The sequence below is a fragment of the Microcebus murinus genome, chromosome 25 (assembly GCF_040939455.1).
Source record: "Microcebus murinus isolate Inina chromosome 25, M.murinus_Inina_mat1.0, whole genome shotgun sequence".
Taxonomy (NCBI): Eukaryota; Metazoa; Chordata; class Mammalia; order Primates; family Cheirogaleidae; genus Microcebus; species Microcebus murinus.
Genome location: NC_134128.1, coordinates 8,364,343 through 8,389,505, shown reverse-complemented (window position 1 = coordinate 8,389,505; position 25,163 = coordinate 8,364,343). Strand labels below are relative to the sequence as shown.

Below are 25,163 nucleotides of genomic sequence, written 5' to 3'. Positions count from 1 at the left end.
TGAGTCTGCCTGCCTGTCTCCCATTATCTATTATTTAAAATGTGTTAATTTTACAGCTGTTATTCTTGGACATACAAGTAAATCAACATGTTTTGTGTATTTAAAAGATATTTACTTGCTTTCTATCATGTACATGGTTAAGATAAATTTATTCCTTTATATAAAATTAGCATTTATATATAAAAATATTGGCCAATTGTAGATCTCATTTTTGAAAGTGTTTTTATATGTATTAATACAATGAAATGCAGCTTTTTATTTTGTATGAAGTTTTAAAAAAAATCTTCTTTTAAAATCTTACAAGATGAAAGGAATTTAAAAATCAACATTATTGGCACAAGATTCATGTTAATGTTTACTCACGTAAATAGCACAAAATACTGCCTAATTAGTGTGGTTGGTAAATTTTTGGTACTTTAATTTTCTCTGTTATTGTAAACCATGCATAAAATGCTTGCCTATTGAGAAGTGCAGAATTGTCAGAGCTTAAACAGCTGACATCTGCTTACTCTCTTAAAAAAAAAAAAAAAGAATAACAAGCCATTTCAGCCTAATCTACCTCAAATGTGTTCATGTAAATGGAGGTCCATCTATTGACCTGTGTTCTTTTCAGCTCAGGATTGGTCCACATGGTTTATGAAACCAGGACGGCTGATTTGAAATGCAGATGTCGAGAGAGTGAAGTACACCCTCCCCTTTTTTCTTTGCTGTATCTGTCAGGGTGAAAAATGGCTTGCACAAGGGTCAGTCACCCATACTCACTTAATTACTTTTCTTGGACCCACAGAACTGTCACAAGCTGTGGTGGATGCGGGAGCTGTTCCTCTTTTAGTACTCTGTATCCAGGAGCCAGAAATTGCTTTGAAAAGGATTGCTGCTTCAGCCCTCAGTGATATTTCAAAGCATTCTCCAGAGTTAGCACAGACAGTAGTGGATGCAGGGGCTATTGCTCACTTAGCCCAGATGATCCTCAACCCTGATTCTAAATTGAAGGTATTTAAAACTAAGGTTAAAAACTAAACAAACTAGCCTTCTTATAAGGTAAGAAAATGGAAATGTGTACAGATTAGTACTACACATCTAAAAACAATTAGTAAATTATCATTGAAAACAGATATAAATATTTATTTGTTTTTTTTAAATGTGAAAATGCTATAAGGATTAGAAAATAAAGGTGTGATTGGGAAAACTGTGCAATATTGAAGATTAGAGGTAGCATCAGTGTTTACATTAATAATTAAAATAAGGAATAACATAATGATTAAATCTCAGAGTTGGAAGGCACCTTAAAAGTTTTTTAACCTACCACTGTAATATTTAAGTTTCTTATGAAAATTGCCATATTTGTATTAGTCTTTTTTATAGCTTAATAAAATCTGATTTTCAGTTAATAATCAGCAGTTATACTTTTATATTATAGTAGGTATATTCTATAAAGTTTTTAAATTGTTCACATTAACTAAGCAATGGAAAGTTCTTTGAAATGGTAACAGTATCATGCCAAAAATAAGATGTTAGTTCTGCTTGATCATTTTTGTACTAAATTATGACATGTATTATAAATTAACAATTTAAGTATTGCATAATTAAGAAATGGTATTCATCCAAGGGTCGTATTATTTAATCATCTGCAATAGATAGAATTTTAAAAGTCAATAGAGAACTAATTTGGGAATTTTTAAAAATTGAGTATAAGACTAGGATGTGAATGTCTCAAGGTTCAGAAATCTTAAGTTATGTTAGATATGAAATTCTTTTCCTTTTTATAAAGCAATTTGAGTATATATAAAAGTGTTTAAATTACATCTGAACTCTGTAGTGGACTCTACCTAATGTCTTGTTTTGTCTTTCACTTAACAGCGTCAGGTTCTTTCAGCTCTCAGTCAGGTTGCAAAACATTCTGTGGATCTGGCAGAAATGGTCGTTGAAGCAGAGATTTTTCCAGTTGTACTTACCTGTCTGAAGGACAAAGATGAATACGTGAAGAAAAATGCTTGTACTTTAATTAGAGAGATTGCAAAACATACACCTGAGGTGAAAAAAAACCTTCAAGATACAATAATATATAGTAGTTTTAGTTTTTAAATAAAACATCAATTTGTTTATAGGGCCCAGGGTTTGTGCCACATGACCTAGTTAGGTCAGGGATTCTTATCCTCAGCACTACTGACATTTGGATTGGGTATGTCTTCTTCGTCATGGTATCTTGTGGTGAGCTATCGTGTACATTAAATAATAGATGTTTAGCAGCATCCCTAGCCTCTGCCCACTAGATGCCAATAGCACCCCTCTCCCCCAAGTGGTGACGATCACAAATGTCTCCATACATTGCCAAATGTTCCCCAGGGAGCAAAATTGCCCCCAGTTGGGAACCACTGGGTTATATTAATGAAGTTTAAGTTTGAAATCTCAGATTCTAATCATTTCTAGCTCTCCATTTCTGGACTGTGGGGACTGTGGGCCTTTGTCATCCTTACCATTTTATGTCAGCTGGGAGTAGTGAGAATGATATTCTACCTCCAGGTTGGGAAAGACCAGAAAGGTCCCCTACCTAGCATGGCGACTGTAGTGTAGGTACTCTTACATAGTGACTTCTTGCTCTGATTCTTAGATGGGAAAGAGAGAGAGACAAAACAAGCCGGTGTTGATTCTGAAGTTGTATCTCTCTTCTGTGTATATTTTGACTAACAATTTTCATTTCATTAAAGTCCTCAGTCTTTATTTTACCTAACATCTTTATTTGGTAGAGATTTTTCAAAATTGAAGTGCATTCAGCTAGTGATCATTACTAGCAAAGGGGGGGATAATTAGGTTAGAATATTTCAAGTCTGACATTGTCTTTCAGCATTCAGTGATTAATCTGCTACATATCCACCCATTGTGATTGGGGGTTTCAGTAGTTAGCTAGTTATGAACTAGCCCTAGGCTTAGTGTCTAGGTGAGGAATTTTGACATCCATTATAATAGGGATAAAAGTTGTGCCATCGATGCATGAAAAATTGAAACAGAGAGTAAAGCTCCTCACAGTATATTTGTGCACTTAAAATAGCAGGATTATTATACTGGTATATTGTTTTAATAAGTATAATAATTTTACCAAATCATATTTCAATTTTACCAATTGTTTTTAGGCCCTAAATAAAGTGTGGTGATGCTAAACTAACATTTAAAGATCATCTTATGCTTGGTGGTCCTGATTAGCTAGCTCTCATTCTTTTCTCTTAGCTTTCACAGCTGATAGTGAACGCAGGAGGAGTTGCTGCTGTGATCGATTGCATCGGGTCCTGCAAGGGGAATATAAGGCTGCCTGGCATCATGATGCTTGGTTATGTGGCGGCTCATTCTGAGAACCTAGCAATGGCAGTGATCATTTCCAAGGTTTGTTCATGCTTCATTTTCTTCTAGTTACTGCAGTGAGGTATTCCAAGACAGAACCACAGATTAATACTCTCCCACAGAATATAAAATATAACTGGAGTAGAACAAAAAAATTATCTAAATTTTTTTTTATTATGTCAATGGCTTATTAGCAAGTTTCCCAAAGCAATCCTTGAAGAGTAAGGTTTAGGTTACAGGAAGTTTAAAGTTTTATTCAATGTTTAATATGAACAAAATATGAACTCTACTGAGTATTAGTTTTATCTGTATTTAAATACTAAATTTATTTGTATCTTAAAGGATTAATTGTACATATTTACAAACATGTAAAGCATAATTTGATTAAAAACTATTATAAATGACATGCCCAGTAGCCATTTTCACTATTCTCAGAGGTCTATACATTCCTTCCTTTCCTGTCATTTGGGTAGGAGATGATGATGGCTAGGACATCCTGTTTTATGCATTTTTCTCTCCTTCAGTTTTCACAAACTAATTTCTCTCCTTAGATGTAGGCAATTTGGAGCGCACATCAGATAGTGGTGCTTTTGTTTCCTTGCTCTAGAGATTTTGCCTTAATTCACAGCTTCGTGGGAACTATGACATAGTGCAGCTCTGGTACATAGTAGGTGCTCACAAAATATATGTTGATGAGTAAATATTGACCTCCTGAAGAATGTTTCAGAGGCTGTGGGTTTACAGTGTGTGTGGTGACCCTCTGGAGTGTGAGTTTCTTATCAGCATAGAAAACCTGCTGCTGCATGTTAAACAGAAATGTGGATTTTTTTAGTCGCTTGCTAATCCTCAGAATAAAAAGGAGGCTCAGATCTTTATTTTCTACCTATTCCACGATAATTCTTTGCTTTGCTCCCTTTATCTTGCTCTTTCCCTTTTGTTATTCCATTACCATAGACCGTGATAGTGACTGGAGCAGTAGTGGTGCTTTTTGCAAGGGTGTTACTGGATTTTGATCCTTGGTTCTTTTGTGGATAGTCAGAAAGCTTACACATAGCAAGAATGATGAAAGAAGAAGAGGTTGTTTTTGCTTCCTATGTTTTTTCCTCAGACTAACCAGGAAGCCCTTCTTTGATCTAGGGTTGCTGCTGCCCCCCTCAACTTGGTTGTTTTTCAGTTAGTTGGATATCAAGGTAGCTCAGCAGTTTGAGGCAAACCCCACAGTAGTATATAGCACTCTCTCCTTTTCCTGTGTCGTACTCTAAAGGACTAACAACAATACCTTACATTTAAATAATACTTTATAGTTTTGGAAGCACGTTTATGTTCCTTAGCTTACCATAACAATTATTCATAACAACTGAGGCCAGCAAGTCAGAGCTCTGGATGGGGTGGAGGAGCTGTCTCCTCCTCCAACTTCTTCATTCTCGTTATATCCTGCAAGTATGGGCTTTCTGGAAAGTTGCTTCATTCTGAAGACAGATCTGACCTTTTGTATTGGCAGACATACATTTTTAGTTGTAGAAAAGAAGCCAATGAAGAAATATGGCAGGTTTCTTCAGGAACTAGTCTTAATAACCAAATTAAAAGGTGGAGAAAAAGAGTATCTGTGATGATTTTGGCCTTTGCTGTGGTGACATGACAATGTTATACTGTTTTGTGTGGCACTAAATTTAAAGTGATTACTTATAATCTCAAATTAGTTAGAGAATTATGCCTATACAGAATCTGGAATTAGAATTTGATTTGGTTATTTGTTTCTTCTTTGAGTATATAAACTATGGTGTATTTGAGGCCTTTTAGTTAATTCTGTTTTTATTATTTAGATAAAATTGAAGCCTAGGACACAAAATGTAAGCACACGCTATCTGTGTAACACAAACAATCATTTCTACTTTGAGGTTAAATCATGTTAAAATGGGCAAAATTGTAGTTTAAAAGTTGACTAAATTAATGAAAAATTATTTATGTGCTTCAGTAAAGGTATTAGTGAATATATTTCATCTAAAAGACACTTGTTCTTACTCATATTATTTATTTGATTTGAATCTATAGTAGTTATTTTGTTTTCAGATTTATTATACTTGGCGAAAAGACTTTCTTTAAAGATTCTAAATTAACTTTTGTAACAAAGGAAAATAAAAGATTTTAAAATCCTAAATATTTTTAGCTTATCATAGTAGAATCTGGCTTTGCCTATTTCCTAGTCTGTGGCATCTATTATTTGGTTAAATGCCTCCTATTTGGGGGGGTAAAAGCTAGTAGAGATATTCTTACTTTAGTTGGATTGTTACAGATAATTAAGGTAATTTAACTCTAGTCATTTTATTGACTTAAGAAATGACAGCCCCTGTGATGTGCTCATTTATTGAACCGTTTAGGAAAAAAGGGATCAAGGCCGAAATGATTTCTTCTTATGTTTGAGAGACACGGAAGACTCTTTAATCCTGCTCTAGATTCATAACACTTGCTCTTTTGATCAACGCTGCAGGGTGTACCCCAGTTGTCAATCTGCTTGTCAGAAGAGCCAGAAGATCATATTAAGGCTGCTGCTGCTTGGGCCTTAGGACAGATCGGGAGGCACACTCCTGAACACGCACGGGCTGTTGCAGTCACAAATACTTTGCCAGTTCTGCTTGCTTTGTACATGTCAGCAGAAAGTTCTGAGGATCTTCAAGTAAAAGTAAGTGCTTAATTCCTGTTTTATGAAGATTTATTAGATTTTGACTTATTTTTAAAAATATATAATTTAAAATATTTTAACTTTCATTATGGACATTATTGCTATTATGAGTGAAGAAATTCAAATTTATCAGAAGAATTGAGGTCACTTTTCTTTGAAAATGGATTACCTTTGTCTCTAAAAAGCAGTAATATATTTAAAGAAAGTTCTCTACAGGTGCAAAGTTGTTTATAAAATGAATGTCTGGTTATTGCATTCTATATTCCTATTGACTTTTCTTATGGAATTAGAATTGAAGAATAATAGAATTTATGAGTTAGAATTTGCTGAAGAGAATTATAGTCCATTTTACATGAAAAAATTGAGTCCAAAAGAATTTAAGGTATTTTCCAAAGGTATAATGTAGCTAGTCAGAGAGTATTCCTGAAGCCATAATTTACTTCTCTTAACTCTAAGGCTGCCTGATCTTTTAATTATATGTCTTATATTTGTTCCTCAAAAAATTGTTTATAATATTTTTAAATAATTAAACATTTTTAAATAGTGCATTTTTTAAAAGGAAGATTTTTTGAAAAAATATTACCAGCTACTAAAATGATTCATAAAACATGAATGTGAAGTAGGATGGATTCTTTAACAATTTTAGAAGTTAAAAGAAAGAAAGAAATGTTTCTTAAGATAGTTCCTATTAGGAAAACATGTAACTTTTTGAAAACAGCTTTTAGAATTGACTTGGATTGAGGGAAGTTCACAGAAACGATAATAATTCAAAATAAAATCAATAACAGTAAGTTAAATTACATTTAAATTTTAATTAAAACAGTTACTTAACAAATAGGAAAACATTTGCTGAAATGTAAATTTAGATGGTATAAAGTGGCAGGAAGTTTACTTGAACTATATAGTTGAAAGACTCTGAAAGTTATATATAGTGAATCATTTATTTGCATTTATTTGACATATAATAATTTTTGTGGAAAAGACATTTATTACTGAGCTATAAAATAGAGGGGGTGGGGCGGGGTGCGTGGGGAGCTGAGCAGTCATGTTTTGGGTATCCACCCTTTCTCTCTGTCCTGCTGGGCCTGGATTCCGAGTTCCTCATCCAGGCTCTCCTTCGTGAACCACCTTTGACTCCAAGTAGAAGCAGCCACCCACAGATTTATCCTTCACCTTCAACAAGTGTTTGTAGTTCTGGGCTTCTTTGGGGCTCAACTTGAAAACATTGAGAATATGTAGTGCCTCCTGGAGGCCCAGCTGGCTGTGTGGACATGAGGGTGATCACTCAGCCTTGGGCAGTCCAGAGCTCCCCCTAGACCTTCCAAATGGTCAGCACATCCCTGCCAGGTGGTACAGGAGAAGTGACACACAGGGACAGAGGTGGCCAGAGCTGTCCCTTCTTCAGGAGTGGTTTCTGCAAACTCCTGCTGCAGGGCCCAGGCAAAGGCCCTGCTGGCCACATGCCACCCCCATCACAGTGATTTGGGCCACGTACTTTCCTGGGGGTGCTTGGGGGTGTGGGTTCTGATTCCTGGTCCCACTACCTGTATGACATATCAATTTTATAAAAGTGAATTTATATATGTTTGGTTATGTTTACATGCTTTTCTCTACAAATTCATTGAGGGAAGTTGATTTCTAAGATTAATATTTTTTCATTATTTTAGTAAGACTTAGAGCAAAGCAAGGATTTAATGGATTTAGAACATCCCTCACATTCTCGGTGTTGAATATATTCCTTGGCAGTGCTTGGAAGAGAGAGAAAGATTGATGGTGTGCTCTCTAAGTTCTTTCCTCCTTTAACAGGTTTCTGATTTTTTAAATTTCTGGTGAGAAACCAAAACTCCATTTCCAGTTTTGAGTTGTCCAAGTACAGCTGATTTATATATATGTAATTTTAACCTATATATGTAATCCTCTCTTGGCCTTATATTTCTTTACCTCATTATCATTGTTATCTTTCTCCTCCTCCTTCTAGTGCCCTCTGCTTCCTGAGCATCTTCTTCCTCTGCCTCTTCCTCCCATCCCATCATCCCTCCCCCATATCCCCGTCTCCAGGGATCCCATGGCTCTCTGCATAGGCATAAGGGATGTCCAGGTTATAATAGTCACTCTGTTCAATTTAGAGATTATTAATAGACAAGTTCTTAAACTTAAAATAATCTCTGTCCTTTCAGATTCCTACATTTAACAACTTCTACTTTAGGTTTTAGAAATATACTAAAGTAATACATGAGCTAGTACCTGAATCATTAATAATGGACTCATTAGTAATTATAGCTTGATTAACCATTGCAAATAGTCCCTTAGGTAGCACAATGTACTTTTTATATACTCCTGAGTTTATATAACTTGTTTTTTATGAATTATTATGGTGTTATATTGTATACATATCAGAGTAAAATAAATTAGAAAACTTCACTTTTTGAAGATAACTTGTATTGTGTTTTAGTTTAACAAAGGTGGTTTTATTAGGTTAACTAATAGAACTTAAGTTTCTTCTGTGTAGATTTGATATAATATTTGCTTTTAGGAAACACATTGAGTAGTAAGTTAAAAAGTGAGATCTTTATCAATCATTATCCTATCAGCTGTCTTTCCAAGGCTTTAAGTCCATCTGTATATTTTCTTATTGTAGGGGCTTGATCATTCTTTTTTCTTCCCCAGGGTCTCTTGAATTCTATCAGTTGTTGCTTTAAAGGCTTTAGAATGAGAGTCCATTCAAGCCTGTTTGATTTGACACTGTCTCAGTAGGGAAAAGTGTATCCAAGAGCATCAAGAACTAATGGTATTTCTCATTTGTTATTCTGTGGCAGCTTTCAAATTATAAGGCCATGTTGAAGTTCATTTTGTCCCATAGGGAGGTCAGCTTCTGTGAGAATTCTCTAATCAGTTCCCATCCAGGAGAACCAATAAGCAGCCTCTTGGAATTTCTCTCATATTTTCTCTAGAGAAATGTCTGTTCAGACTTTTTGATTATTGAAACTGGGTTATTTACCTTTTTATTGAGTTGTAAGAGTTCTTTGTATATTCTGGATACAGATTCTTAATCAGATAATATGATTTTCACGTATTTTCTCCTTTCTGTGGGTTGTCTTACTGTTTATTCCTATGTTATTCCAAATACCTTAATAAAAACTTAAAAAATATTTTTTATCTAATAAGCTTACCTACATATATTTTGAAAATATCCAGGAAATTACATTTTTACTTGTTTTGATTTAGAGGCATCATTTTGAAATGTTCCATCTTAATTTGTCATGTGAATCAGTTCATTCTGTTTAGTTATAAAACTAAGGTAATTATTTAATTACTGTGTTCTTGTAATGATTGTTCCTACTTTATTATTTTAGCAGCTTTATTGAGATATAGTTCAAATACTATACAGTTTACCTATTTAAAGTGTACTATTCAATGGTTTTTCATATATTTACAGAATCATGAAACCATCACCACAATTTTAGAACATTTTTATTCTCCACAAAAGAAACTCTGTACCCATTAGCAGTGACGCCATATCTCCTTTGCCTAGCCCCAGGCAACCATTAATTTACTTTCTGTCTCTGTGGATTTGCCTCTTCTGGACATTTCATTTAAAAAGAGTCATACAATATATATGGCCTTTTGTGCCTGGCTGCTTTACTACTTAGTTTGAATTTCATGGTTCCTACATGTTGTTGTATATATCAGTATTTGTGTTTCTTTTTATTACCAGATAATATTACATTGTATTAATATTTCAAATTTTGTTTATATATTCACCAGTTGATGGGCATTGGGTTATTTCCACTCTTGATTGTTATACATAATGTTGCTATGAACATTACTATTATTATCATCATTTTTTAGAAAACAACTTTGTTGTTTGTTTTTGAGATAGAGTCTTGCCCTGTCACCTGGCCTAGAGTGCCATCAGCCTAGCTCACAGCAATCTCAAACTCCTGGGCTCAAGTGATCCTCCTGCGTCAGCCTCCTGAGTAGCTGGGACTATAAGCACGTGCCACCATACTGGGTTAATTTTTCTATTTTTAATAGAGACGGAGTCTCACTCTTGCTCAGTCTGGTCTTGTACTCCTGGCCTCACACAGTCCTCCGTCCTTGGCCTCCAAGAGTGCTAGGATTACAGGCATGAGCCACTGTACCCGGCCAACTATGAACATTATTATACAAGTTTTTATTTGGGTGTATGTTTTCATTTCTCTTGGGTATATACCTAGGGGTGAAATTGCTAGGTTAAGTAACTCTGTTTAACATTTTGAGAAACTGCTGAACTGTTTTCCAGTGTACTACCAACAGTAGTTCCAATTTTTCCACATCCTTGCCAACTCTTGTTATTGTCTTTTTGATTATAGCCATCCTAGTGGGTGTGAATTGGTATCTCCTTGTGGTTTTGATTTGCATTTGCCAAATGGCTAATGATGTTCTTTTCATATGCTTATTAGACATTCTTGTATTTTCTTTGGAGAATGTCTATTCAGACCCTTTGCTCATTTTAAATTGGGCTATTTGTCTTTTTATTATTGAGTTGTAAGAGTTCTCTGTATATCCTGGATACAAGTTCTTATAAGATATATGATTTGCAGGTATTTTCTCCTGTTCTATGGGTTGTCTTATTACTTTCTTGATGGTGTTGTTTACAGCACAACATATTTAAATTTTAATGAAATTCAGTTTATTTTTGTTGTTATTGCTGCTTTTGGTGCCATATCTAAGAAGGCTTTGCCTTACCAAAGGTCATGAAGATTTACTCCCATGTCCCTCCCTCATTTTAATAATTATAACTCTTCAGAGTTACAAGAAACTTTAAAAAATGTTTTTATTTACTCTTTATTAAAGATCATACATTAAAGAAAGCAATACTGAATCATTTTTGTTATTCTTCCAATTTTCTTTGAACAACAGTTGAAGTGGTATTGATATTTGCATGGTATTGACAATTTTGTTAATTCTATGTGTTTTGTTAAGAGATAAAAAATAGTGTTGTCACTTACTGATTTTTGATAATGGCACTAATAAGTGAGGATTGAGTCAGTTTTTAGAAATGACAAAAAAAAATGAATTTAGAATTGTAGATGCTATGCTAGTTGATAGGAAAACCAGACTCATTTACCCTCATCGATAGCCCCTGATTCTTTCTCTGACATAATCATATATTGTGTCTAAGCATAAACATTAGGTACTACATGCATAGACAATTAGCAAAATTCATAATCTGTTATTCATTGGTTCAAAGTAAGATATTACTTGATTTACTGACTTAGGTAAATAAAACTATTTGTTGACCCCAATAAATTTCTATAACAATTCACAGTATGAAGTTATAAGAACTATTTTATTTTACTCACAGCCGTAAATAACCAAACATAATGTACATCTTTCTAAAAGCTAACACATCTTAAACCCAGCATATGACATGATCTTGTATGTAGAAAATCCTCAGGAATTCGCACATACATACTAGAACTAATAAGAGTTTAACAAAGTCATAGGATATAAGATCACTATAAAAAAATCAATTGTACTTCCATATACTAGTAATAAACAATTCAAATATGAAATTAAGAAAATAGTTTTATTCACATAGTATCAAAAAGAATTAAATACATAGAAATAAATTTAACAAAAGAAGTATAAGACTTGTACAATGAAAACCCTAAAACATTGCTTAAAAAAATTAAATAAGATATGAATAAGAGGAGAGGCATTCCATGTTCATGGACTGGAAGATTCAATATTGTTAAGATGCAGTAATCCAAATTGATCTATATATTCAATACAATCCCAGCTGGTTTTTTCCCCCCAGAAATTAAGAAGCTGATCATAAAATTTCTGTGGAAATGAAAAGAATCCAGACTAGCAAAACAATCTTAAAAAAGAAGGAAATCACAGAATAAAAGAAAAAAAAAGGGACTTAAACTGCCTAATTTCAAAACATACCACAAAGCCACAATAATCAAGATAATGTGATACTTGCTTACAGGAAGGCATATATATCAATGAAATTGGATTGAGAATCTGAAATAAACCCTGTTATGCTCAATTGATTTTTCACAAAGGTGCCAAGGCAATTTAACGTGGAAAGAACAGTCTTTTCAAAAATGTTATGGAGACAATTATTGTATCCTGAGGCAAAATATTACTTTGGACCTTTATCTCATGCCATATACCAGAGTTAACTCAAAATTGATCATAGATGTAAATACAAAGCTAAGACTATAAACTATTTGAAGAAATATAGGAGTAGGAGTAAATATTTGTGACCTTCCAATGATTTATTAGATATGACACCTAAAGCACAAGTGATACAAATTGATATATTATGTTTTATCAAATTAAAAACTTTTATGCTTCAAAAGATACCATTAAGAAAATGAAAATAATTGTAAATCATATATTCAAGAGAGAATTTATACCTAAATAAGCCCAATTAAATAATGAGAAAAAATTTTGAATAGACATTTCACCAATGAAGATATTCAAATGGATAATTAGCATATGAAAAGACTTTCAACATTGTTAGTCACTAGGGAAATGCAAATCAAAAACATAATGAAAAACAAAAAACGAACGCCATGATGAGATATTACTTCACACCCCTCAAGAATCCTATAATTAGGGCCGGGCGCGGTGGCTCACGCCTGTAATCCTAGCTCTCTGGGAGGCCGAGGCGGGCGGATTGCTCGAGGTCAGGAGTTCGAAACCAGCCTGAGCAAGAGCGAGACCCCGTCTCTACTATAAATAGAAAGAAACTAATTGGCCAACTAATATATATAGAAAAATATTAGCCGAGCATGGTGGCACATGCCTGTAGTCCCAGCTACTTGGGAGGCTGAGGCAGCAGGATTGCTTGAGCCCAGGAGTTTGAGGTTGCTGTGAGCTAGGCTGACGCCACGGCACTCACTCTAGCCTAGGCAACAAAGCGAGACTCTGTCTCAAAAAAAAAAAAAAAAAAAAAGAAAAACCCAATTGTTTTGAAGCTTTCCAAAGTGAAGGAGACGGGCTTTAATACAAAGAAACAGAATCACAATCAGCCGAGGCGTGAGAGCTGGCTGCAGTGATGTGCTGCAGTCACATTAGGGCCCTTCTCCAGCCACATGTGTGGTAGGTTATCAGCACCACGTGATGCCACTTTGAAATACACGGGAGTGCTGAGGGGAATGGGAAAGGTACATGTGGCACCTGTTCTTTTGCCTCTCAGTGATACACTCTGTATTGTTGAGAAGAGCTTTTCTCTGCAGTTGAGTAGATCTTGTCTGTTTTGCTTTTATTTGTGAATGGGGAAATGTCTACCCATGACCTATAGCAGCATATCTATAAATGCTCATGGACTGATGCACACTGTAGACATTTCTGACTCCATATGTATAAGCCATGAAATCATCTGGAGAATATAGAGCCTGATAGTGAAATTCTACAAAGAACGAAGTTATTTTCTCATATTTGTTGATTGGAAGAAGTAGGATGTACTACTAGTAATCTCACAGTTTATATATATACATTTTTACACTAATATAGTATATACTAATTTATGGTTTGTAACTATGCTTTACACTTTTAATTTTCTCATACGTATTTTAAGAACTCAGTAATACACTCTGCATTTTTAGGTTTAATAGGAAGACAACTTATAGGGTGCTCTCTGACAAAACCAACCAATTAAAGAGTTTTTCTGACAATAATTTTTTTAAAAATGAAACAACTGCAGGTTGGACCAGGAGATTGATTTTATTTTCAAATTCCAGAAACGTAAGATATGCATTCTTGTTAAGTCTTTCATTGATTACTTACTTTTGTATGCATTTTGCTTTGTATTTTGATAGAGTAAAAAAGCCATAAAGAATATCCTGCAAAAATGCACTTACCTACCAGCCCTTGAACCATTTCTATATGATGCTCCTCCCAATATTCTGAAGCATGTTGTTGGACAGTTTAGTAAGGTAAGAAATGCTCTCTTAGCCTGTAAGGGGAAGAAGAAAGATAAAATGATTTGTTAACTTATTTTTTTCTGTTGGGTCCATGGTTTCTTTTGTTAAGATGGGGGTCAGAATTTTACTACTTAACTCTCACTGATCTGTATTGACAGTGAAGGTAAGATAGGTTAATAAAGCTCCCATATAAATGAAACACTTCCTCCCTCCTCACATTTTCCTCACAGCCTCTGTACTATCTCTTATAGTGTTCTCATTTGGTAAAAATTTCCTAATAAGGTAGTTTATATTGATAAGTAACTTTTAGTAATTTTCCCAGGGTCTTTTAGTCTCACTCACCAGGGGAACACTGCAAAGATCTTATAAAGAACAGGAAAAAAAGTCTCTGAGCCACTGAAATATTTTTCACAAAGTCCATGTACTTTACTGGAGATGCTCTTGGACAGTAATTTGGAGCATATTGACTTATTTTATGAACAATTTTAACAAGTGTAGCTATCATATTTCTTAGATCATTGCAGATTAAATGATAGTAAATGGTAGTAAGGTAGAAAGGTTGAGCTGACAGAAGTGGGCACAGCCAGCAGAGCTGATTACTGAAAGAAAAGGATGAAAGAGAATGAATGCATTACCACAGTCACTGAGAGTCAGGATGGTGACCCTAAGCTACCAAGAACTGGTTAAGTTATGTTCAGTGTATTTGACTTTAGAAAATGGGGTCTGCACAAGTAGTATCCCATAGTGGCTATGAGCTCAGGCTCAGGAGTCGGAGTACCTGGACTTTCCACATACCAGCTCTTATTCTTTTTTTTTTTTTTTTTTTTTTTTTTTTTTTTTTTTTTTTTTTTTGAGACAGAGTCTCACTTTGTTGTCCAGGCTAGAGTGAGTGCCGTGGCGTCAGCCTAGCTCACAGCAACCTCAAACTCCTGGGCTCAAGCGATCCTCCTGCCTCAGCCTCCCGAGTAGCTGGGACTACAGGCATGCGCCACCATGCCCGGCTAATTTTTTTTATATATATATCAGTTGGCCAATTAATTTCTTTCTATTTATAGTAGAGACGGGGTCTCGCTCTTGCTCAGGCTGGTTTTGAACTCCTGACCTTGAGCAATCCGCCCGCCTCGGCCTCCCAAGAGCTAGGATTACAGGCGTGAGCCACAGCGCCCGGCCACCAGCTCTTATTCTTTAGCAAAGTCTTAACCTTTCTAAACCTTAGTTTGGTTACCAGTAAAATGGGAATAATAAGAGTATTTATTATAATATTCCTAGGCTTGTTGTAAAGAGTAAATGAGATATTGTATGTTAAAAGTTTAGCTCAATCCCAGGCACATATTAAACACTTATAAAAACAAAAACAACCAAAGAGTTGTTTTAAGAAATAAAATATGCAAATGGTAAGGCTAATTAAAAAGGTTTTTTAGAAAACCTTTTTTTAAAAAGGTTTTTAAAAAATGAATGGAGATGAAAAATTCATTTGAGTAGTCAGTTATAATGCCATATAAATGAGGAGCTACTATTTGTATGCTATATTTCTATAAATAATGAACAAAAAAATATATATTTTTATAACTTTTAAAGTAGGTCCTACAGTTAAGTAGGTCTAGTTTTAGGTATCCATCTGAAAGATAGACTCTACTAATAGCTTTCAGTTCTCTCAACTCTGTCCACGGACTCCAATGTCTCAACTGACCATCAAGTACCATTGCTACTGGGAAGGAGAGGTTTCACATTGCTGAAGCCACTTCAGGGTGCAGCTCTGTGTATCAGACACCTGTGTCCTTAGACTTTTTCCCCTCTTAGTTACATGGGATGTAGGAGATATACTGGCATGTCTCCTTGACAAAGCAACTAACTAGCCAAATAATGCAGAGAAAAAGCTAAATTACCACAAGGGGAAAATTGATCCATGTCTTTAGTTGTCTGTATTTTTGGTTGCTGAGTAAGAAATTGGCCAGTGAATTTGGTCATCTGAGAGGGAGATGGGATAAAGGCCCGAGTGGATCATCTATAGATAGGGTCGTCAGCTCTTACAAATAGGTAGTTGACATTAGTTCTGAAAGTTTCATTTTGTAGTTTAATCTTTTAGGCTTGTGAGTGAGATATTCTAGTTTTATTGTGCTTGCTATGAAAATGAACACTAACCTATGTTGAATTCAGAATAAGTAAATAAAGTCAGTAGGATTTGTGAAAGTTTGATAGCTAAGGTAAAATAAAGACAGTATCCCATATCATATATTCTTTTAATGGACCTTCAGGAATATTTTCTTAATCTAAGGATACCAAAACACTAAAAAGAGGTGAGAAAGCAAGGCAGAAGGTGAAAAGATATTAATGTGCCTAGGGATAGAGATAGGAATTAATGAAAATTCTCCAGGCCAAACAAAATATTTAAAACTGATCTATTCAAGTCCTGCAGAGAGGAAAGAAAAAAACTCTGCTCTTATGGCTATTCCATTTTTTAGAAATACATACTAGTGCAGTCTTTTATTGTCCAATTGATTTGTATTGCCATTCTATACTAGCAAGATCCTTTTGTAGTTTTAGTTATTTGTGAAATGCCTACAGGTACCCTATATTTTTAAGCATTGGGGAATAGATAAAAAAAAAAAGAATAAAACAAAGTAGTTCTTTAAGTAAATTTATAATCTAGCTGAGGAGAGCAGACAAAACAGAAAAAAAAAAACCACTTCAATATTCTGGACTTTGTAATAAACATTTTTTTTTTAAGAAGGAGTGAGTGAATGTAGTCTGAGGTATTCAGAAAGGGCTTCAGTGGAGGAAGTGGTTCTTGAAGAAAAAACAAGATGAAGGGGGAAGAAGGGGTGTTTCTGTCAGAGGGAATAGCAGCAGTGACCAAGGAAGAGAGCAGGAATTCCCACACTGTGAGCCCATCCTCTTCCCAGGACCATCCTAGTCTGGTCAGTCTTGCATAGTACATTTCTTCATCTTCATTGGCTTTTTCCTCTCCACACACAAATATGCTCAAGTCTCCTCTAGCCTAAGAACAAAATCTGAAACACCTGTAACCTTTAGTTCTGTCCCAGCTTGCTCTCAACCTACTGATTCTCTTCTTTCTGAAATTTTAAAGTTTGACTTGACTTTACTTCTGATGTTTTCCTTAACTACTGCTAATCTGACTTCCTCAACTTTCCATCTATATGCAACTGCCTTTACTTAATTCTTCAGCACCCTATCAAATCAAATCCAGTGACTTTTTTTTTTTTTTTTTAGTTCTCGGTTGCTTTTAAAAATATTCCCTTGGATTTGTTGATTACTTACTTTCCTGATTCTTCTTTGGTGTCTTTAACATCTTCTCAATCTCCTTTCTCTGCCTACTGTTTAGCACATTCATTCATTTGTTACACATTTGTCAAGTATCTATTAGGCACCATGCAAGAGGGAATTGAATGAATGAATGAATGTATAGTTTCTACCTTCAATGACATTTATGTATGACGGACATATAAATGGATAACTAAAATATTGTGGTAAGTGCACTGATAGTGGTTTGACAGAAGGCTATGAGAGAAGAAAAGTACTCAACTTATCCTGGGATGAGAGGATGGAAGTGTCCCAGAGAAGGTTTCTTAAAAGGAGGTAACACTTAAGCTAAAAAGTCTTTAAAAATGACTACAAGTTAACCAAGCAAAAGGGGGAGTTCGTGGAGTGTGGAAGGACATTTTAGGAAGAAGAAACAGCATGGGCAAAGGCAAGCAATGGCACAGCATGCATGCTTTGATGTTATCAAAATGAAATTTAGGATGTGGATTGTGGGTAAGGTGGCTGGAGAGGTATTTAGGAGCTAGGTCCCAGAGGACTCTTTGTGCTTTGTTCAGGAGCTTGCCTTTCCATTTTGTAGGTAGTGGAGACACCTTGAATGGATGTGAGCTTTATGTTTGACATTTATGAGTGGATCTGCATTGCCTCTGCCCATGTTCATTGCCTTTATTTCATCTTCACAACATAAAAAGTTAATACATTTCTAAAAAAGAGTGTATTCCACTTCAAGTCATTAGCAGATTTGGGCTCATTATGTTATAGGTATACTGGACATAAATTCTCTCTTACATTTTCTCAGATGCAGTATTGCTTTTTAATAGTAATAATTTAACTTGGAAAAGAAAAACTGACGTCTTTATGTGCCTCACTTTTCAAGGTGCTGCCGCATGATAGCAAAGCTCGGCGACTCTTTGTGACAAGTGGTGGACTTAAAAAGGTTCAAGAGATAAAAGCAGAACCTGGTTCTCTCCTTCAAGAATACATCCACAGTATTAACAATTGTTACCCAGAGGAAATAGTAAGGTGAGGAAAAATGGACTTTGAGAAGTTCAATATTATAAAGTAGTTTTTCTGGTTTTAAATCTAGATATTATATCCACTGTGCCAAAATGTGGACTTTGAAATACTACGTGAGGCCAATGTATATCTTTACTCTCTCTTGATCTCTCCCCCTGCAATTAAATAATGTTCTAATTGACACACACATTTCCAAATCAAGCTGGAATGTCATTTAAGACATTTCTGTACTAATTTAACATATGCATTCCTAAAGAGTATCCAAATACAGAATTCAAACTAACAGTTTTTAAATTGTGAATTCCTGATTTAGAAAAGGCCTACAGATTCTGATTTTCACAGTTCCTTGAATATCACTTTTCTGCCTTAAGCTCACATTTACATTAAATGGAGTATTACAAGTAGAAAAGAGATACTGAGTAACAAAAAGAAAGTTAATTACTATCTAAATGCAAAAAAAATTAAATAATGTTGTTTATGATATGCAGGTACTTCAGAGTAAGGTAGGAAGATGCTACTTTCAAGATTAATATTTTTTTAAATGAAATTGATTTGCAGAGCATTAAACCTAAGCCTCAGTTCTTATAAGCCTAAGAGAGAACTATACCATTAAACCCCAAATAAATAAAAACAAAGCTTTCAAGGTAAGATAGAATGATTTAAATTGAATCTTGAAAAATGCTCACAAAGAATGCAGAATAAAAGGCATATTTATCTATGTTTTTCTAATCCTGCATTCATTTATTTTCTTTAATATTAGAAAATATAAATTGATTTTTAAAACATATACTATGATGTATCATAGTATATTATAATTTATATCTGTTCATTCTTTCTATTTAACATTAATAGCTTTTTAATACATAAAGTAACATTGATTTTAAAAGCCAAAAATAATTTTAAGCTTAAAGTTTGTTTTCTATTCACATATATTCACCAGTAAATTTTTTTCAGAGTTGCAAGTTTATTATGCACTTTTGGGAAGTTTATGAGAACTCCTTGACCAAAAGAGTTCTGATAAGTCAGCTTTGAAAATATATATATATATATATATATATATCAAAGGAGTAGTATATCATAAAATGTATATCTATATATAATATTCAATTTTATATTTTAAAAGTTCATATAACAAAATATGTGTGAAACCACTAAATATGAAAGAAATAAGAAAACCTGTTATTAATTATTATTAAACCTTTTATTATTATTTAAGAAAATAAAATTAATTTTTATACATGAAATATATGTTCCTTCAGGAAGAATGCTATTTTTATATAAGTTTTTTTTTTTTTTTTTGAGACAGAGTCTCGCTTTGTTGCCCAGGCTAGAGTGAGTGCCGTGGCATCAGCCTCGCTCACAGCAACCTCAAACTCCTGGGCTCGAGTGATCCTTCTGCCTCAGCCTCCCGAGTAGCTGGGACTATAGGCATGCGCCACCATGCCCGGCTAATTTTTTATATATATATCAGTTGGCCAATTAATTTCTTTCTATTTTATAGTAGAGACGGGGTCTCGCTCTTGCTCAGGCTGGTTTTGAACTCCTGACCTTGAGCAATCCGCCCGCCTCGGCCTCCCAAGAGCTAGGATTACAGGCGTGAGCCACAGCGCCCGGCCTTTATATAAGTTTTAAATAGCTTTTCAATGCAATTTTCCAACAAACAAAATTATAGAAAGATAAATAAAGGTAAACTTAAAGGAGCCCCCAAAATAGAATGACCTATTACAGTCAACCAATGGTTATGTACTTTCTTGAATAGAAATTTTTCTTTCTTCTTTTTTTTTTTAGATGTATTTTAACTAAGCACCAGGAGAAATTGAACACTCAGTCACATTAGAATTTAATCTGTTGCTTTGTCAAACTATCATTGTAAATTTTTAACTTCTTGAATTCTGTAAGCTGGGATTTCACTTTAAAAATTGGCTAATTATCATGAAGAATTTGCTTAGCTGAATAATGTTTTCAAAATTCTGATATTTTTTAAAGCATTAGGTTCTATAAAATGGTGTTTTATAGAAATCTTTGAAACGTCTTTCTATGAAATAGACAAATATAATTTCAAAATGGTTTTGTTTTTACAATTACATAATTCTCAAGAATCATTTGGTGACAACTATTTTAAACTAATTATTCTTTACAAGATAGATTATCAACTGTTACATTCTCTCATCTGTTATTAGCCTAAATGTTTATTTCATATTGCCTTCCAATTTTAGTAATCTTTAAAAATATTTTAATAAAGGTAGGTAGTATAAGAGGAAAGGGGCCCAAACTAGGCGTTAGAAGACCTAAGTTCTAGGCCTGGCCCCCTCCACAGCCATAAGATGAACTCCTTTGTCTTCTGAATCTCTGCCTAAACTGGGGAGGGAAGTGGCTTTTGGGAAACATCTACTTTGGGGAGGGAGGCATGTACATGTCTGCCATTCAGCACATTCCAGTATAGTAACAATATAATTAGAACCCCAATTCTACATGGGTGTAGGATAAGGTTAATCCACTTGCATTCTTAAAGGACATTCAGAGGTAAGTTGGGATGGCTGTGGTTGACAGCCAGAGGGAAGGAAGCTCCTTGTTCTTTTTTTGGAGGTTCATTTTGGTTCTTTCATGAGGAGTATGACTAAAAGCTCAGGCTGAGATATCAAGCAGACCTAGATTCCTCTCTCAGTTCCAGCTACTTACTATGTGACCTTAAAGGCAATATTTAACCCTTTTAGCCACAGTTTCTGTATGTGTAAAATGTAGATAAAGAAAATTACCTATTATAGAGTTAGAATTAAATGAGATAATGCTTAGCCAAAGGGCTTAGGAAGAATTCAATTCAGTAAATGTCTATTATTGTCCTATTCCAGCACCCCTATTCTCATTTTTCTTTCTATGGAGATTAAATAACATTACTAGGTGAAGCAAATTTAATATTATTATAATATTGGAAAAACTATGTAGCAGCACTTGGCCACTTACTATTTTTCGCTATTTGTTTTGGTGATAAATGCATGTCAAGCAAATTTTTGGTTTTTTGCAAATGACATAAATAAAGGTTATTCTGATTAGATTTAAATTGCCTTTAGTTGCTAATGTAGGGTTCCATGCTTTTTCCTGATGAGAAGCTACTTTTGAATTCCTGAGTATCAGAGAGACTCTAATTGGAATGGGGCTTTCTAACAGTTAACGGACAACTTGATACATTTATTTATGGGTCTATATACTGAGACACATAGGCAGTCTGTATGCATTTATAGGCAGTTAAGTAGTGCTATGTGTATACTCTGCTGAGGGGGGTGAGAAGAATCAGTGCTGAGCACATCCTCTTTCCCAAGAATTCTGGAGACTAGGAAGTCTCTAAGGTCTTTGGGAAGACAAATACAGGCAGATAGCTTGGAAATTAACCAGGTAGAGCCTTTAGAATTATTGGTACATCCTAACTGATTTACTGGGGACCTTTATTTTAAAGCAACACTGTTTAATAGAAATATAATGTGAGCCACATATGTAATTTCAGATAGTCTGGTAGCCACAGTTAAAAAAGTAAAATGAAGTCTGAGCAATGTGGCAAGACCTTGTCTCTACAAAAAATTAAAAAAAATTATCTAGGTGTGGTGGCATGCACTACTCTGGAGTCTGAGGCAGGAAGATTGATCGAGTCCAGAAGTGTGAGGTTGCAGTGAGCTATGATGACACCACTGCACTCCAGCCCGGGCAATAGAGACAGATACCGTCTTAAAAAAATATATAGTAAAATGAAACGGTAAATAAATTTTAATGATATATTTTTGTTGACCCAGTATATCCAAATATTATAATGTCAACTTGTAGTCAATATAAAAATTATTAATGAATTATTTTACATTTTTATACTAATTTTTGAAATCTGGTGGGTATATTGAAATCTAATATTAATAACATATTAATAAATACCATATCATTAAAGAAAAAAATTTATTAATATAACATGTTAAATTAAGTATTTGACACATTAAATATTAAACAGATTTATTAATAATTTAATAAAAATATTAAAAATTTAAGGATATTTTAAAACCTACCTCTTACATTTAGATAAAAGTACCTATCTGGTATCTGGCATATTTATAAGGCCTAGGAAGGTGAGGTCTGCTCTAAAACTGTGACTAACTCAGAGAGAGAAGCAGGTATGCATTCCTCAATGTAAGAATACTTTGAAGACACCCACGTTGAAGGACAATTTTTTCAAGGGTAGGAGACCTTTAGAGGAGAAACATTTTTTTTTTTTTTTTTTTGAGACAGAGTCTCACTTTGTTGCCCAGGCTAGAGTGAGTGCCATGGCATCAGCCTACCTCACAGCAACCTCAAACTCCTGGGCTCAAGCAATCCTGCTGCCTCAGCCTCCCAAGTAGCTGGGACTACAGGCATGCGCCACTATGCCTGGCTAATTTTTTCTATATATATTAGTTGGCCAATTAATTTCTTTCTATTTATAGTAGAGACGGGGTCTCGCTCTTGCTCAGGCTGGTTTCGAACTCCTGACCTCGAGCAATCCGCCCGCCTCGGCCTCCCAGAGTGCTAGGATTAGGATTACAGGCGTGAGCCACCACGCCCAGCCTGAGGAGAAACATTCTTTAAGTTAGCTTTTTACACATATGTATGTATGTATCTGTTTAACTGTGAACTGCCTATTAAGTACACTATTGAGAAAATACAGCCCTGTATTTAACTTGACAAATTATAGAAGAAAGTAATGTAATATAATGATGAGTTTTTAAGTCAAGCATCTGGGCATAAAGATGACTAACAAAGGACAAAACGAGTCTCTAACATTAGGCTTTATCTGGAGAAAATGCCCTCAGAGGCCTAATTTCAATTTTGAGTATTTTGGGAATTTTAAAATTATACTTCCATAGATTTTTAAATCCATTTATTACAGAATAACTGCCAAATTTTATTTGACATACTTTTATATGCATGTAAATTTTTTCCATGATATATTAAGCATCCCTCAATGCATTAATCATATATATTCAATGCTTTTATACTCTTTTAAAAAATATTCAGTTTATAAATATACATTTATAGTACTTTAGATACCCAAGAACCAACAAAAATAATTAATTTCCTAGGTTTGTGTGATACAAACATTTGTAAGCCATTTATTAATAGTTATTAAATGTGAATTATACTCCCAGAAATTTTTGTTTTTGAGGGTGATCAGACCTGACTAAAACATGTGCTGATCTTGAAAACATATGCTGAGAATAATCTCTAAGGCAATCATAATGCAGTTGATTAGTAACAATAGACTGTGTAGTCTAACTTATGATAAAAATCTATTAGCTTTGATCCTTAAAGTAACATTAGTTACTTGATATAATTAAAGTCTCTGTAATAAAATATTATCACTGTATTGAAATCTCTTACTTGGAAAATGTCCCCTTTGCCATTATATTTATACCCCATAAGTTTTTGCTACTTCTCTAGCACAGTGTTGTTGAGTTGGTATTTTCTTCTTGATAGTCTCTAACATTATACACAAATCATTACTGGAGCATAATTATTCAGTGCACATTTGAGGTTCCATTCAGAATTATTTCAGATACATTCCTTATATTGAATCTTTTGTGCCTGCTGTATTGAATCTACTCATAAGTATCTAACAGCAAATTTTCTTTTTCAGGTATTATTCCCCTGGATATTCAGATACACTTCTGCAGAGGGTGGACAGCTATCAACCACTTATTAACTAAGCAAGTTATATTTTTACACTCAAATTCACAGCAGAATAGTTATGAATAACAGTTGTTAAAGCTCTTTCTAAATATTTGAACTAAGTACATTCTAGATTTATTCAGTGTGAAATACCTTTAGATGATATTGTCTAAATTTATGTAATACTTTAAAAATTAGTAGCTTGACTATATGAGGAGAACTATTCATGGTCATTTGCTAGCATAGGATTTGCTCTAAAGGTAGATTTAAAAGAGACATTAAAGAATTTTAAGGCATTTGTTATTCTATTAAGTGTCCCCCTGCAACTAGATATAGATAAGAGATGATATTCAAAAACCCTTAGTTATTTTGGCCAATTCTTCATAGTCATAGAGGAAAATTGGCTTTGCAAATTACACAGTAAGATATAGAAGGGAAATTATTGAAAGAGGAAACTGATGACAAGAATACAGAACACTTGGAAAGGGATTCTGATGCTGGTTACATGAAGGCATTAACCTAACACACAGACTCGGTGGGTAACCCATCAGGTTTTCCTAAAAATTTAGGAAGGCTCTCCTCCTTCTCACAGGTTTTCTCCACCCTACCTAAAGTTCTTTTCCTCTGGAACTAGAGAGGTAAAAGTCAGCACTGAGCCTTATACTCCTGCAGACATGCTTTCCCTCTCATTGAAAGGTTTCTTAGTCTAGCTCTGCTCATGAATAAACAAGAAAGCAGGCACGTAAAATAGGTCCTTAGTATTCCCTTTTCCTAGCTTCACCATCCCAGAAGTGACATTTTCTGAGACTTAAGGGATAATTTGAAAAGAATACCATCAGGCTCAAACTTTTACATGCATTTTCACTTGGGAAGCTGTAATGTGGTGGAAGGGGGGGTTTCAATAAAATTTTAAATGAAAACAGCATTAGAATTGTCCGTTTCATTTTTCCTATCCAGTGTGTTTCTAACCTTGGGGAGTATGTGATTTGGATTTTGGGGTCTTGGTCAGTTGGTATGTGTGTGTCTTTTGATCTGAAGGGTTATCACTTCTAGTGCTTTCTCCTGGAGGCCCAAGAGGAGGTGAAGATAATCCAGAGAGCCCCAGGCCACAGTGTTTCCAGTCTAGCTGTTTTCAGGTTTCCTTCTTGGACTCCGTTTTTTTTGTTTTCTTTTAATTTGAAAGGAGCCTACCCATTTATTTATGGTATTTTATGGATTCATCTCTGTCATCATTGTTCCCCAACAGT

General features: G+C 34.5%; 1 protein-coding gene across 2 annotated transcripts in view; it reads left to right on the top strand.

Moving 5' to 3' along the window:
- The window catches only part of SPAG6 (sperm associated antigen 6), a 61,617-nt gene extending 36,761 nt beyond the window's left edge, over positions 1–24,856 (top strand). Inside the window, exons 5-11 of one of the 2 annotated variants that reach the window (XM_075997662.1) lie at positions 788–993; positions 1,861–2,034; positions 3,226–3,378; positions 5,825–6,016; positions 13,837–13,953; positions 18,098–18,243; positions 23,885–24,856. In XM_075997662.1, coding sequence (XP_075853777.1) covers positions 788–993; positions 1,861–2,034; positions 3,226–3,378; positions 5,825–6,016; positions 13,837–13,953; positions 18,098–18,243; positions 23,885–23,954 — 1,058 coding nt within the window. In that variant the 3' untranslated portion in view covers positions 23,955–24,856. The remainder of the gene's footprint in view (positions 1–787; positions 994–1,860; positions 2,035–3,225; positions 3,379–5,824; positions 6,017–13,836; positions 13,954–18,097; positions 18,244–23,884) is intronic. The other variant, XM_075997663.1, reaches the window with a different exon arrangement.
- Positions 24,857–25,163: the final 307 nt, after the last annotated feature.